Genomic DNA, 16,962 nt, shown 5'->3' with positions numbered 1-16,962 from the left:
CATGAAGGCACCCTAGGAAGTTCAAGTCAGTCAGCGAACTGCTCTTATAGAATATTGACCCTATTTTCTATCCATAATTTCATTCCAACGCGTACAACAACAACCACGGCTCAGTCAACGTTGGTCCCAGTCAAGGCCGCTCCGAGCGTTAGCATTATTAGGAGGTAAAGTGGTGCCCTCTAGTTACAACATTTCACATTCGAAGACCTGTTTTTAACTTCCCGCCACGTCGGTGCATTAACCAACAACCAATAGGAAGCTCACATGCTCGACCGCTCGACCGTGATTCGGGCAGAGTCGGTCACGTGACACAAACGCACGCATCCACCGCTTGCGCAATCCGTCCGTCGCGCAGCAGCAGCTGGAGGTGGCGGCGGCAGCTCTGTGCGCTCTGTGCTTCGCTTGCTTGTTTGTTACGCTTTGTTCGTACGGTGCAGCTTTCGGACGCGGCGTGTTTACGGTTGGTCGTTGCGCCTTCTACTTGTTCTACCGCGTTTCAGTGGTTTCAGCCTTTCAGCCTCGGCTGTTACGGTCTTGCAGTTACGAAGTTCTAGCATTTGGACGTCCGAAATGAAGCGACTAACCGTGGCGATCGTGTTGGTGTTTCTCTGCTGCGTTGTCTATGGCGTCGAAACCGGAGAACTCTCCAATGCAACAACGATAGCGCCGCCAAAGCCTACGATCTCACCGGAAAGAGGTAGGAATTGTAATCTCGATGGTTTATGAGCGATTCGTGCATGACGACGAACCGCGGCCCCCACCCCCTACCCTCGTTTGAGCGACGCCGAAGCAAAAACAAGGCTCATTCCAAACCCTTCGACTGTACGTTCTGTTTGTTACCTGTGCGCCACACACTCGTTTAAATATCTTATTAATCTTGTTTAACTGAGTGAAAGTTTGTTATTTGTCTTCTTTTTCCTGTTGTACGGCCATTTTTGTCCGCTGAGAGTATCGACTGATATGGGTTGGTAAACAACTTAGTTTCCTTCTCTGAAGACAATAGCCACAGCGTGACGCCCATCAAAGTCTATGATCGCTGTTCGCGTTGACTTTTTTATAACTACGTGACCGGTATGAGGCAACACCATTGATATTTGAGGTATATGCGTGAGCAGTGCGGGAAATTAAAAACGAGATTTGAGGCATCGGCATTGAGAGAGCTTGGGTGTGATACGGAGCCTGAGCTCATTATCTGCTCGTTTTGTACAGGAAACGCGGAATCTAAAAATAAATAAGGAACAGTAAGAAGGTGTGAGTCTTTATCGAGACCGCGTTCTTTAGCGCGAAAGAGCGCAGTTCTTCGCGCAGGGCAGGATGATTTCATCGTGCAATGTCCCAACCTCGTGCAATGAGCACGGTGCCTAGTAACATTTCCAGAATGATTGGGCGTGAAGTTCACAGCGTAAATCCCCGCATGATGAAATTTAACTGGGTAACATCGTGTTGCTGACGGCAGCGGGAGGCGGAGAAGCGATCGACCGTTGCGATGTTTCCGCTAGTGCGAATTCTTTTACTTTATTAATACATCGCGCGATTGTTAATAAGCCCTCACCCTAGATGTTTTTCCATTGTTTGAATTCGGTGGCCTTCTTTTGACCTCTTTTTTTTTTCTATTTGTTTTTTACATATGGGGACCAGTTGTGACAGGAATGTTTGTTCAACGAGATTGAAAACTTTTGAGCTACTGATTGCATTCAGGGTGTTGCTGTGCTTCTGTTTAGCTTTGCATAAATAAGGACTTACATAGACAGAGAGAGGGATGTAGTGATTTTGTTATTTCATAATGCTTCATCAGTTTAAATCTGATCATACTCTGTATAGGACTGAATTTAAAAGCAAATGTTGAATAACACCTGGAGTTAGATCAATAAGAATTTAGATAGGCAGAGAGAGAATGAGAGTTGACAGGGAATGCAGTGGACATTGTTATTTCATAAAGCGACATTAGTTTAAGTCTGGCCATACAGTGTATAGGGTGTTTTCACTGACATACTTTCGTCCACCATTTTGTTGTTATCAGCCGTCCGGTGTGTGCCGAAGGCGAGCATTCCAAGGATTCGCATGGCCCCTTTAAATGCGTAGTGCTCAGAAGCTTATAAGTCCGACCACGCTGACAGCTAGGCTAACAACAAAATCTGTGAAAACACCGTATAGACCACTGCAAGCAGCGCATCTGGCCGCCGCCATGTCTCTGCTTGTTTGAGAAACTGCGTGCAGTTGCAAGCTTGACAAAGCTGTGTTCACGTGCGAGCTGCACATGCTTGCACGCATGGGGCAGTAATAATGCTTCATGCTTGCATTTGTCTATAGACCCCTTAAAAAAGATTTCCCTTTATGGTCGATCTGAAAGTACTGCACAGTGGCGTGCCAAAAAAAACACCAACAAGCTGACAAGTCTATAACTGACTATAACTGACTTCCAAGAAAATCTATCCAGTTGATAGACTTGCCGTTTTTATGGTGTTTTTTGCTCACGCCCCTGTGCGTTATTTTCAGATACACTGGAAAGCAATGGGTTGCCGCATGGATGAGCAGCCGACCAGTCCCGCTCGTCCATGCGGAAACCCTTCGCTCTCGGGTGGCTGACAACCGCCGTCCGTCGATCGACCATATTCAGCAGGTTTGGGTAACGCCATCTATAGTTCTGCGCTGACGGTAACTGTCTGGAACTCTGATCATTTTTTTAATATGCAGATCGGCTGCATGTGAGTGTAATTTTGGGTTTTCTTAGGATGTTTGGAGCTCTTTAGATTGAGTCATGACTTGGGATGCCGCAAACTTTTTCGAACCGAAGGTTCGATGATCGAATTAAGCGGTCCGAAAGATTTCCAACTTTCCATATCGAGAAATTCAACGGAAGCCGAATTTTCGAAGTTGTTAAACTAAGAAGTTTGATGCTTTTCGAATTTGGCACGTTCAGAAATGCAATGTTTTTCGAACATTCAAACTTAATACAATGAAAAGTTCAATCATTTTTTAACTTTCAAACTTATTACGCTGCAAAATTAGATGCTTGTCGAACTTTCGAACTTGATAGACTAAAAAATTCAATGCTCTTCAAATTTCTTGCACTAAAAAGTTCAAAGCTTTTCAAACTTTCGAAACTTCCTACGCTAAGAAATTCAATAATTTTCTAACTTAATTACCTCAAGAATTCGAAAGTTTTAGAATCCTGAAAAGTAAAAAGTTTTTCAAACTTCAAAAGACCGGCGGCGGTTTCATTTGGATTCAAGTAGTGAGGTGCATTCGCGTTACAACCGAGCCTTTCGAAGTACCCGTGGGGTGACGGGCATGTGGCTGACCCAAGGAGCACGTAGCTTCCACAGCACTGTCAGCTTACGGCTGAACGGGGTGGGGAAGGCAACTTTTGTCCCAGTTTTGAGCAACGGGCTATTCTTCTAGGGGGAGAATGACTGTGTCCGGGTACACAAACGAGGGTCCGAGAAAGAGGGGAGTCCCTCCTTTCCGTCTTCTTGGACTGTTTGGTACAATGTGCGATTTGTGAGTTGAGGAAAGCTAAGAAGGGAAAATGTTAAAATTCCAGAGAGCAGCGCTGCTCCGATGGAACTTGCTACGTCATGAACTCCATAGCAAGTTCCTTAACGTTGCTAGATTACCTCCCAAAATAGGCTCCACATGCATCCACCAGGTGCACATTGAAAGATTGTTTAAAGTTTGCTTGTGCCTTTCAACGAAAGACTGGTATTTTTGAGGTTATGCTGCAACATACGACACATTAAGCCTAAAAAATGAGTGCTGGAATTTCGTTTCCCTTCCCCTTTAAGGGGGAGACTGGCCAGTGGAGTATTTTCATCCCTGCGGCACCGTCATTTATCATATAAAAATATTAATATTTATTGATTTATTTATTTTACCCTCGGGGCTCAAGGCATTAACAAAGGGGAGTGGGAACAATAGTTATAATAATACAAAGGGAATAGTATATACAACACTTGGTAATATAAAAAAGTGTGTGGTCAGTAATTGATGTGAGCAGTGCGGGTAAGTGGCTCCAGTCTTTGGAAGTTCTGGGAATAAAAGAAAGTCGTAATAAACGTTAGAGTAGCAAAATGGGACACCGATGGTCGAGGCATACTGAAACAAAGTGGGGGGATTATTAGTTCTGATTTGAGCTGAGAAATATGATGATAGATTTTACGAAAAAAATTGGGAGCCATTTCACTTTGTGAAGGTGGGTGACCAGCACAGCTGTTTAGCACACGACACAGACGTGACAGAATTTTGAACAAAGGTACAAACACATCTATTGTCTTGATCGGTGGTCATCGTGACGAAAGGTACGCATACACACGTGCCGCCCGTCGCCTTCAAGGAGAATGCAGAGAAAGGTGTTTTACGCGCCGCACGCAAACGCCTTCTTCGTATAAGAGATTCAAGGTAAATAACCAAAATAAAACGTTGACGAACGCACGTGTAAGATGCCATTTGTTTTAGACTATTGCTATAGAACTGTTACTGCTGCAGACGCCGGCAGATGCGTGGGTGCGGTGCGAGCTTAGAGTTTTGGTCACGCACAACACAAATCCACGGAACCCTACTTTTATAGCTTCGCTATAAAAGACAAATATGAGTAACTGCGATGGTGTGCGAGGCTTGGGAGTAACAAACTATCTTTTATGGATGTTTCGCTTGCGGTGCGGTTATAATTTGCCAGTATGAAACGTGCAGCTCTGTTCTGAACACCTTCAAGTGAATCAATGAGGTAGTTGGTAAAGGGATCCCAGATGAAAGCTGCATACTTTAGCTTGGACCTAGCTATTGTTTTATGAAGGAATAGTTTTAATGATGATGGGGCAAGATAAAAGTTATGTTTGAGAAAGCCAAGCATTCGATTGGCATTGTTAGTGACATAGTTAATATGAAGTTTCCAGGAAAGGTCAGCACTTAAAAGTAAAATCATGCCCAGAGACTTGTATTGGTCTACAAGTTCTAGGGGTGTGTTAAAGTAAAATTGGCAAAATTAAAATTGGCCTTGCGTGTTACGCGCATTATTTTGCATTTCTTAATCTTGAGCGCCCTTGACCAGAGCTCACACCAGTGTAGTATGGAATCTTGGTCATGTTGTAGTTTTTGAGAGCTAGAGTCATTAGATGCTACACGATAAATAACACAGTCGTCAGTAAAGAGTTAATTGAAAAAGAAACCGCCGCTGGCAAGTCATTAATATATATATTTTTAAAAAATGAGACGTTTACAAACCTCTGTAATGCAAAACAAGAGCACAGCTCTTGAAGAGGAGGAGTGGAGAGTATCCTCCTCCTTTCCTCGTCCTCTCGTCTTCTGCTCCGCTGACCAAATGTTCGCGGAGCGCACTTTTGGTCAGCGGGGAAATGACGTCACATGAGTCATGTGACGCCATTTCCCCCGCTAAATTTAGGAGGGAAACTGAATTAGAGTGTTGAGGTCACGGGACGTCAATTTCCCCACTCAATTTGACAGGGAAATTGACGTCACGTGATCTCAACACCAATTCATCACTAAACCAACACCAGTATCATCACTAGACGTGGCACCGCGGGCCTCCATGGTATGGACGGGCTGTCGCCTTTCCGCGGTGCCACAGTTCTCCCGAGCCAATAAAGATTATTATTAGTATTATTAATTCAGTTTCCCCGCTAAATTTAGCGAGGAAAATGATGTCACATGACTTCTTGTCACAATACCCATGAACAAATTCAGTTTCTCTGCTAGATTAAGCGGGAACATTGGCATCACATGACCTCAACCGCAATTCAATTTCCCGCTAAATTTAGCGGGGCAATTACGCCGATGGCGCGAAACGCGGAAACAGACTTCTAAGAGGTGCGTTCTATAAAGTTGAAATACAGGTCTGTGAAAGTATCTGGGTATTCTGTCTTGTGCAGTCACCTAGTTCTTGTCATTTCTGTCGAAAGTACCTAGGTGCAAGTGGCTCATTTCTTGTTCCCACAAAAGATCTGGTATTTGATGCTCTGTGACCTAAGCTGCCTATGAACAACAATTGCTTGTCTAGCTAAAACTTGTGCAAATTCTGGCTTTCTGTGTGAATGCAGAAATTGAAAGCCACTGCAGGATGCTAAAAGGAAGAGGCCTAGTTCAGCTATTTAGGGGCAAACCATGCAGATGGTTCTCGGAGCCAAACAATGAGTTGTCTCGCAATTTTTCTGCTGCACAAAGTATTTCTTAGAAAATTTGTTGTCAAAACAAATTTACATCAAAAAGGTTTTCCTTTCTTTTTTTTTTTGTGGTTTTTGAGGTGGAAACAGCTCTGTAGTTTTTGCTAGTGTTATGTTTGTAAAAGCGTGCACAGTTTCCATCTTTTGGAGATTATATACTGTGGACATAGATCATGTTGCAGCCGACAGCATTTCAGATTGTAAAAGTCTGCTTGAGACGTACAGTGGAGCATTGCATGCGAATGTTAGTGAGCCAGGCCAACTTGTTTTGATGTTTCTAGTATGAAAATAACCTGAAGCCGGAAGCAAAAATTGCCAGGTGTTCGCTGTGCCAGCCACCTGCACGGCTAACTTGGGGGCCTTGTTTCATTATCTATTTTTGGGATCTTTTTCGAAGTCTCGCACACAGCTAGTTTTGTGCCGTGGTGCACACGTGTAGAGACAGAATACAATTTTTATTGTTACATCTTCCTAAACCTTTCTAGCTTGCCTTCGCTGGGCAAAGCTAGAGTTTCAAATAAAGTTGCCTTACCTATCGTGTTTATTTGTATTTCCTGTAAAACAATGGATGTGACCTAATTTTGAAATGATAGTTTGTTTCTTGTACTTTGCCTCTGATGTAGCCTCATATGGGCAGCCTAACTAGTAGTGATTTTATTAACTGACAATAGTGAAAGATGATAAGGACGAAAGAATTAGTCACAAAAAAAAGGTTAGAAGAATAGTGCAAAATGCCTAAGGGAGTTGGAAATTACACAATGTATGGTAGACGACATCATGAACTACAAACCGGGGGGCGTCTTTCTTTTTCTAGTTCAGGTGGTGGAAGCTGCCGCCCAATAAAAAGTTGGGAATATCATTTATCGAGGATTTCTTGAGTTTGCACATGCAGTGTTTGTAATAGCTTTTGGGAATATCTGACTCAAGCAGGGTTAAGTCGAGTCCTTCCATAAGCCCTTGCAGGGACTTGTAGGATGAATCCATAGAACTAACAGACATTTTCTTGTTTTTCTCTTTCTGCTTCGGTACAGCCTGCACACTGAAGACAAATACCTCTTGTGCAGACTGCTTGGGTGCTGGGACTGGGGTAAGTAAATCATATATATGTTTGACAAATATGGTGTCTTCAAGGCATTCCTCCATTGTGATAAGTGTCACGAAAACAGCTCTGTGGCACGATATGCCGCAGCTCCGGTGACTTGTTGTGATACATTGTGAAGGCTAGCTTAGTGTCTACAGCTACATCAAAGCTACTTGTGCATGCATGCGGGAGTGAGATGCAAGATGGCGCCTCATGTTCGTACAGCGGTGCTGGGCCCCTGCACTGAAAACTAGACTCAACAATGTAGTCCTAAAGTTGATGCCGAGTATGAGCATTTGAATGCCACGAAGTATGCTAGTTCAGGTTGCATATGATGGTGATGAAATGGAAGTAGTCCATAGGTGCTGCATCAGCTGTCACTTTTCAAATTTGATTGCATTTTGTATTTTTTGTATTGTTTCATACGTGTGATTGGACACAGACCTTTTTTAAAGTGCTCTACCGACGGCTTCTGTGAACTCTGGCGTTCGAGCCAGAGATCACAAAAAGTGCTGAAGAAGTAACAAAAACAAAGACGCGGAACAATATATAGCCATTGCTTCTAAGGGGAAGCCTGCCACCTCCACCTAAGGGGGGAAAAAGTCAGTACGGTGCCCGTAATGCATCTCGAGCCGATCTATGTGGGTGATTCCATCTCAACTCGGGCACGGATTAAGAGTCGAATTTTTAATTTTGACGAAAAAAATATATGTTTCAGGGCACTTCCTATAATAAAAGAAGACGCAAACGGTTATGTCATCGGATTTTTTGTTCTCAAGTTATGGACCGTTGAAGCGGTCAAGGTGGAAATCGGGGATGGGCAGTATTTCAAATACAAGTACTTGAAATACGTATTTGAAATACTTTGTGTATTTTGCATTTGTATTTAATTACAAATTGGGTAATGTATTTGACATGTGTATTTAAATACTAAAATGTGAGTATTTTAAATACAATTGTAATTAAATACAATTTTGTGGGCGAAAATACATCCCTCAAATTTATTGTCACTGTCCAGAGCAGGAAGAAAACTACGTTCTGCACCGAATGCAGTGTCTCTCAATCAAGCCCAAGCGTTTAGTTAATTTCTGATTACGGTGCTAGTCCAGGGTAAGAATGGTGACGAAATCGACGTTCACAGGCAGACTGGCTAAGTGCCTGTGACAACTTGTGATGCTTTCCAGCCTGATTTCCATCCATATGTTTGCCTGGAACATTCTAAATGCACGGGTCGTCCAGAGTTTTGCAAGTGGTGCGAGTTGCAACAATAAAAAATTCTCTAGCTAGTGCTGCGCCTCTTGGTCGTCTCGGTTCTTTGTTGATCTATACCAAAATGCAATCGTCAAAAAAAGCTACTTGAAGCTCTGTACTTTTTTCTTTCACCTATTACGTCTCAGCTGATTACATTTTTTTGTTGTTATATTTCTATTGCGTTACTAGAGCCTCGCACACTAACTTCCTGGTGTGCAATGCAAAATTAAAATGAGATACACAGAAACCCGCTGCAAGTGCCCTGAAGTTGCTGACGCAAATTTTGAGGAATGTATTTGAAAAAGTATTTAGAGGAGACCAAATGCATTTGGTTGTATTTGTATCTTGTACTTAAATGCTTTTTTGGAAATGTAATTAGATTTGTAATTAAATACATTTTTTGACGAAGTATTTTGTATTTGTATTTCGATACATATTTGCCTGTATTTTGCCCATCCCTGGTGGAAATTGATGTTTTTCCAGCCTATCGGAGGTGCCATATTTCACTCCATCCCTTTTCCCTACTTTTTACGCTACATCAATATAACTTTTTGGGAACACTCTAGCCATAGGCTTTTTCACGCGAATTAAGCGTCTAGGTCATAACATTCTTAATGATTTTTTTTTTTATTTGTGAAACCGCCACTCTGTGACAATATTTGACGAAGTTCAGCAGGCTGTGCTGTGTGACCTAATCAACATATTTTTATGATCTTTATATCACCGTAAAGCACCAATTATGCTCTTTTTTTTAGTATAATTTCAATATTTTGCCACAAGTATATAATGTGCTACATGTGCCTGAAAAACAAATATTTCGAAAAACTAGCAAGTTTGGAGTCGATTTTCTAAAAAACCCCACTTTTTATTTTTTTTTTCATTTTTTATTCACAGTTAGTTAATATAGTAGTCTATCAGGAACTACCAACAGAAATTGTAATATATTGTTTGTATGGCCGCTATTAAGACTCAAATCTCGTGCTATGAGCGTTTTGAACGGGACTTCGCACAGGCGCTTTGCTGAGCAGAATTTTGGCCAATGTAAAGTTTTCTATGTAATGTTAGTACTTACCACAATATCTGAGCGTAAAAGCAAGTGAAGTAACAATATTTATCCTTACAGTATTTATTTACTTGGCACTGGGGTGATTTGAAAGGTGTGTGAGCTTCGCCTTATGTATTGACGAAGAAGTACGTAACATCTAAACTCACGGACAAACTTAAGTCACGAGGGAAAAGTCTTAAGTAACCTGGCATGAATCACTGCAAATAGAAATGAAACCTAAACACATGACTAACGCATTTGAAGCCTTACACGCCACGAAATGCTAGTCCTTACATGCCACGAAATGCTCGTTATTTTACGAAAGAGCCTGTATGTGCACAAAATAGACTACTTCCTAAGCGTCAGATACTAAATCGCACATACGTATATGCACTGCATATCTGTTTGACATAAGAAAATATGACAATTACGTATAAAGTTCGGAGTTTTAAACTCAAGATGCGACACGTAACCAGAGAAGGGAAGTAATATTTCATGTTGTAGCCTAAACATGTTCATTTCATAAAATATATCAAAATGTGTTGACCAAATGTCTTATATACTCCTAATTAACATAAAATACACTCAAAGTTAATACAAATATAAACTTTAAAATGAATTGAACACCGCCTAATTCCGTCTGGTTTACGGTTAGACGACGCAGTACCTTTTCAATACTACACGGCGCTGCTCACACAAAAACAGTGATAAACACCTGGGATAGGGATAGTCATCTTTCGACGTAGCACATTTCGAGACAATAGGTTGATGCGATTCTGAGCCAGTTTTCGCTTTGTCCAAATCGCAGTCAGTTCAGTGTCAAAGTCTATGGCGCGTCGTCTGATCATACAGCGCGCACTCACAGGGGGACAATGATGAACGCACTGTTGAAACGGTCCGGCCTTTTCACGGTCCCACCATTTAGCTCTGTCTATTCTGGGGTTTGGTAAACTCTGTCTAGGACCACATCACCTTCCCCTTCCCCCATTGCTTTGCTCCACACATGAGAAGATTGGATGCCTTTCGATGGGGTTACCTTCTCCCACCCCTTCCTTTTAAGCTCCCGATAACGGGACAGCTGCTCTTGGTCGATGAAGAAAAGCGTTATCGCTTCAACGAACGTACGCGCGTTAGTTATGGAGCTCAGCTCAGTTGTTTTCAAGTTATGCAATGACGCATGATGCTTCAACACACCACCCACTCCATCACACGCGCTTTTGCCGTGCCCTGACGCCGAGTATATCCCCCTGCTGACAACAAACTTTTTCTGAAATTCGTGTAATTGGTGCCGATTTTTGAAATGGCTTGGAGCGCCGTCCGAAACATAGATTAGCTCCAAAAAAACGGGCAAGAGTTCCTCGAGCCTGTTTTCAATCATTGTGAGCGCAAAGAGCGCGTGTGCAGAATCATGACAGGTATCGTCACTGACGACGTCGAAACTTAGTGTTCCCTTCGTGGTCGTCGCAACGCAGGTGAAGATTGTCACCATCTTGGTTTTCCAGTGGTATCCCTGCACTGCACGTTGGAGCACAATACTCCAGTTTTCGGCGAAATCAAAGTGGAGGACTACGACACGTGGCTTCACATTTGCTTTTTCAAGCCATATTGCTCTCTGTTGTGCGCGCCGAATATAATAGTGGGGTATGTATTTCTTCGTCTACTTGTTGAGTTCGTTAAGAAAAGCAGTGGCCTCCAAATGTTTTTTCACCAACTCGTTACCAGATTCCCACAGTGCCAACTCCAGTTCATCTTTAGCGCTCATCCCTAGCATCTCGAGGGATATGTCCTTCCGGTTCGAACAGGCTTCACACCTCAGCAAGAAGCAGTTTTGGGAAGGTTTTTTCACAAAGAAAAATTTTCTGGACGTCTTCAAAGGTCATGGTCTTCCCCGCCGCATTTGACAGAGATGTCAGACAGAGTATGAAGTTGGTGCAGCATACACACACTCTTCATGTACAGGGTGTTTCTTAACCCACTTGGGCCGAAGAGAATAAAATTTTGTTAGGCCCATTTTTGACTCGGGATTGGCCGCCTTGAATTCTTTGTAGGTTTCCCTAATAGATCTCGTCATAAATCGCCTCGTGACGAAGACTTCCTCCCCATCAATAAAAAGCCTTACGACATCCTTCTTGTTCGGGCTTTGTCTTGAGCAGTCTTTCGCATCTGATGTGTAGTAAGTCAACGCAAGAGCGACATCGTTTTCATTGAGAGCATGTCCTTGGTATGGGTCAGGTGACGCCCAGACCCCCATTTTTTTTTTTTTCAGCTTTCTTGATTGGTCCAAAGCATGCTTCGTTACTTCAGGAATTGCTTTCAGGATATCTTTCTTTTTGAGGTTAGATGGAAAAAGAGTTAAGAGGCGGTAGCTTTCTAGCTGCGACACGCTCTTGACGTAGGCTGCTCGTAAATTGCTGACCCAGTCGGAGCACGAGGAGCATGGATCTTCTTTGTCTGTGCCCGTAGGTTCTCCGTACACGTCACTTAGTTTACGACCAATTTTCTTTTTGATGTCCCCGGTTATCTCGGATTTTTGTTCGCTTAACATAGCCGGTACGACTTCGTGGGGTCACACTAGAAGGGAGTTTAAGTGGTGTCACGCTTACTTCGGCAGCATCAATTGCTTCAGGCACTCCTTGGACCAGGGCTTCCTCGTCAACGAATGATCTGTCCGATGGTTTCAGGGATGATGAGGATGAGCTTGATGACAACATTTCCTGTCCTTGCTTATGTTCTTCAATCTGACCCAAGAACATTGTGTAGCAGTTATTGCACAGAACATCTCCAGGGCTTACGCACTGGGTGTCCTCAGCCGGTAGAACTTGCTTAAAAAAACTTAGGTTTAGCTCCGAGACTTGACGAAAATGGCGTCCGTCAAACACTATTCTCTTGTGTCTCCTTGAATAGTCGGCGCATACTTTCCGGTCTGAACTGAATAATGTATTAGCCATGACAGTAACAAACACTTCTGGCTTTCTGAGAGCAGGAGCAGTTTTAAGTTCATCCAGCTCAGACAGCACGGAGGTAGAATGAGTACCAGCTTTCCGCCGTGGCTTAGGAATTCAAGTAAAGAGCCAGAAAGGGACCGAGAAGGCTATTATCAGTTAGACGACGTGCGAAGATTCGGCTTCCTTTGGGTCCCCAATCTTCCCGTTGATCCATACTTAAACATTCGCTCTCCGCCTTGCGCGTAATCTGAGTGCCACGCGGCAGCGGCGTCTCTTTTAGTGCCCGCGGATTAGTGGCATGGTTGTGTTAGAAGGACGAGGAGGGGAGCTTGGAGAGACAGAGGGGGGCTTGCGACGTAAACTCTAAACTCGAAACGCCTGTTCTCCCGACAATCAGGGTTTCCGTGTCGGTTGCATTCAAAGGCATGGCTCCAGGACCCCGACGAAGATAGAGCCGGTAGCCCCGTGATGTTCAAGATAAAGTATTCTATACACGCCGCCTGACTGGGGTGGCATTTGTAAAATTTCGGAGCCAAAAGCAAAAGGCCTCAGAGGACTTCTCTAACGATCTGCATTCCCCCGTATTGTGAGAAAAAGATGCGCTCTCACTTGTGAATACAGACTTCTAAGTAACTTTTTTTTAAGAGCACTATTCAAATTTTGTTTTTAATGTTTATGGTTGGATATTAGGTAACTGCTAACGATAAATAGAAAACCTTATATGGGCCAAAATTCTGCTCTGCAGAGCGCCTGTGCGAAGTCCCGTTCAAAACGCTCGTAGCACGAGATTCGAGTCTTAATAGCAGCCATACAAACAATATATTACAATTTCTGTTGGTAGTTTCTGATAGACTACTATATTAACTAACTGTGAATAAAAAATTTTAAAAATAAAAAGTGTTTTTTTTTTTAGAAAATCGACTCCAAACTTGCTAGTTTTTCGAAATATTCGTTTTTCAGGCACATGTAGCGCATTATATACTTGTGGCAAAATATTGAAATTATTCTCAAAAGAAAGAGCATAATGGGTGCTTTACGGTGATATAAAGATCATAAAAATATGTTGATTAGGTCACACAGCACAGCTTGCTGAACTTCGTCAAATATCGTCACAGAGAGGCGGTTTGACAAATAAAAAAAAAAATCATTAAGAATGTTATGACCTAGACGCTTAATTAGCGTGAAAAAAGCCTATGTCTAGAGTGTTCCCAAAAGGTTATATTGATCTAGCGTAAAAAGTAGGGAAAAGGGATGAAATGAAATATGGCATATCCGATAGGCTGGAAAAACATCAATTTCTACCTTGACCGCTTCAACGGTCCATAACTTGGGAACAATAAATCCGACGACATAACCGTTTGCGTCTTCTTTTATTATAGGAATTGCCCCAAAACATTTTTTGTTTCGTCAAAATTAAAAATTCGACCCTAAATCCGTGCCCGAGTTGAGATGAAATCACCCATGTACAGTCCTATCCTGCTCATTCGTCAGAAGCTGTCCCGAAGTGGCAACAAATGACACCACAGGAGCTGGCATGTCTGTTGAATGTCGTGATCCCAATAGTTGGTCGTAGAAGTTCCAGCAAACCGTACTAGGGAACGCGTACGTTGCCGCGTCCCAACTCCTGGCCGGCGAAGCTTCCGTAGACCGTCAAGCTGGACGGCGACCTGCAGCAGAACGGGCATCAGCCACTTGCGCCTCCGCCGACATTTCTATGACGTCATCGGGCGGAAATCGAGGGACCACTTTTGAGGATGTGGTTAGTCCACCATTTGGGGACATGTTCTAGGCACCATAATGGAAGAGAGGAAAGGAGGAGAGAGAGAGAGAGAGCAGTCCAAACGCTGTAATTGCGGGTTTGTTTCCCTACTTGCAAGCGTAGCGAATGTTAACAGCGCCTCCAAGTGTTCGGGGTCAACTGCATCCGTGGCTTAGAGGTTCCGTTTCGGTGTCCGGGGGGGGGGGAGGGGGGCAGGGGGGGGGGGGGGCAAGACGTAAGGATCCGGGCCCTGAGTGGTCCCTTCCACAAGGAGTCTTTGGGCCGTCTTTCGTGGCTCCACCTGCTTCGCGAAGTAGAACCTCAATATTTTCTTTTCAGTTTTCTGAAAAGCGTCACGTCCTGTGACGCCCTGACCTACTATTGGCGTCACGTCTAGCCGTGACGCCAATAGTAGGTCAGAAGAAAACTGCAGCTCAGAAAAAGTCATAGTCGGTCTAAGTCCCGATGCTCGACAGATTTATGGGTTCGGAGCTGAGAAGGGCAGTACTGTTCAACCGTGGCATTACATCTTATAAAGAAAAGTCCATTCTTCGGATCAACAGCTTTATTGTGAGAGTGGTGACCTACTCAGAAGCTCAGTCCTTGGAACAGTGGTTGAAATGGGGTTAAGATAGAACACGTGGCACTCGCATAATCTCGGTTGCCCGAGGTAAGACAGCGTAAGCAGGGAGAGAGCATATGAGAAGCTGCTCAACAGGCCCCCAATCCTTGATGAGTTTGTCACACATGCAAAAGAGTATCAGGTGCACACTAAATACCGTTGTTTACGGAAGCAGACAATTGATTCTATACTTGCTGAAAGCTTAAGAAAGGCAGGGTGTGGAGAGTCCCGAACTATCGCTCCGCAGCCAATGAGATTGGGCCATTAGCCAATAAAAACGCCAAAGAGCAAATCACGAAGCAAGGCACCTGCTCTCCGGCAGGTGGCAGCATGGCGAGTCATTTGTGAACTCCTTACAAATTACAGTGCTTATAACGTCACTGCCTACAAGGAAAACACAATGTTTAGTACAAGTATGGTGCAGACATTTTTAAGAATGATTTTGATGTTTTGGCAGATCGACTGGAAATAGGAACATGTTTTTGGATTGCTCCTAGGGAGAATTGCAAACAATATTTCTTTAAGTGCCTAAATTGCATATGTATGTCATGAAATAAACTGTCCCCGCCAAAAAAAAAAGGCAATTGAAAAATTGGCACACTTTATGTCGGGGAAACTCATCTTGAGTGAGGAGCTATGCAAAAACGTCCTTCTATTTTGGCTTGGGGTTTCGAAGTTATTTCAAGTATCGCATGTTGCAGTACTCAAAGTAAATCTGGGAACCTAAACTCGAGGGTAGGGTAACTAAAGAGGCTCTTGGTGGAAAACTAAATGTAAAGATTAATGGAATTGATCGTATACATCGCCTTGGGAAGCCAGCTCATGGCAAAACCCGTTTAGCAATATTTTGACTCGTAAACTTTAAGGATAAATTGAATATTTTACGCAACTGCAATAAATTAAAAAAATGTATGAATCTTGATTTATGAAGACTACTCAAAGCGAGTTCAGGGCAGTAGGAAAAAATTACTTGATAGCTCGAAATCAAAAAAACTTGCTGGTGATAAGGTCACGCTTACCTGTGACAAAATTACGATAAATGGCGCAGTATACATTTGGAATAAGGCCAGAAACAATAAGGTTCGCATATCTGAGGAAACCCGGAATCCCAGTACGTGACCAAGCCCTGCTCAAGTCAACCATGTGTATGAATTTCGATTACTGAACCTAAACGTGCGAAGCATTGTAAATAAAACTGATAAACTTGAAGCTGCTGTTTGAATACCCAACCTGATATTATAGCAATGACAGAAACATGGCTCTCTGACAGCATTCTAGACTGTGAAATCACGCCCCCGAACTATACGATTCTGCGCAAGGATAAAGGTTCTCGTGGTGGTGGAGCAGCGATTCTTGTAAAAAACGGCACTGTATGTACCCCCTTACCCGATTGCCCAGAAATTGGCCTGTGTTGTAAAATTGCTTACAAAAATACTTGCTGCTATATACTTGCTGTCTATAGACCTCCCACTTCCACTTCTGGGCTTTTCAAAAGTATGTATAGTTATATCAATGATAATATTAATGTGAGCAGTACGATTATAATTGCAGGTGACTTCAATCTACCTTCTTTAGAATGGTCCTCTCTGTCGAAATGTGCATAATCATCCCTCGGTGCAGGTATGCTTACAGACATATGTTTTCATTATAATCTCACCCGAATAGTTACTGAAAATACCCGTATTCAAGGAACTTCGCAATCAGTGCTCGATCTCGTGTTTGTCACCAATCATTTCCTGAAAGATGAATACAGTGTAGAAGTTTTAAATGGCATATCTCATCATGAGATGGTTTTATGCTGCTTCAAAACAAACATTCCAACTTCTGGCAATCCCCAGATTTGGAAGGTTTTGAAATTTGACAGAGCAGATGGCGTTGGCGTACTCAACTTTTTTATACACACTTAGATAACTTTCTTCTACTGTCCAAGAGCGACCGTACCACTGTAGATATGCTTTGGAACGAATTCAAAACGGCAGTTAAGACGTGTGTCTCATAGTTTATTCCGCAACAAGCTAAAAAAATTATTAAGTAAAACCCTCGGATAACGCAAGGAATCATCCATGTGAAGCACAAAATAAAT

The 16,962-nt window shown here is 42.9% G+C and overlaps 1 protein-coding gene across 1 annotated transcript in view; it reads left to right on the top strand.

Annotated features, from left to right (window-relative positions):
• The first annotated feature begins 316 nt into the window (after positions 1 to 316).
• LOC8038677 (pituitary tumor-transforming gene 1 protein-interacting protein) overlaps positions 317 to 16,962 on the top strand; it is a 31,467-nt gene continuing 14,821 nt past the window's right edge. The window contains exons 1-2 of the mRNA XM_029969856.4: positions 317 to 697; positions 7,208 to 7,263. Of these exons, the coding sequence (XP_029825716.1) occupies positions 571 to 697; positions 7,208 to 7,263 (183 nt within the window). The 5' untranslated portion in view covers positions 317 to 570. The remainder of the gene's footprint in view (positions 698 to 7,207; positions 7,264 to 16,962) is intronic.

The sequence above is a fragment of the Ixodes scapularis genome, unplaced genomic scaffold (genome assembly GCF_016920785.2).
Source record: "Ixodes scapularis isolate PalLabHiFi unplaced genomic scaffold, ASM1692078v2 PGA_scaffold5__190_contigs__length_132052651, whole genome shotgun sequence".
Taxonomy (NCBI): Eukaryota; Metazoa; Arthropoda; class Arachnida; order Ixodida; family Ixodidae; genus Ixodes; species Ixodes scapularis.
Note: the sequence above shows the minus strand (reverse complement) of the source record. Positions and strands in the feature narration are given on the sequence as shown.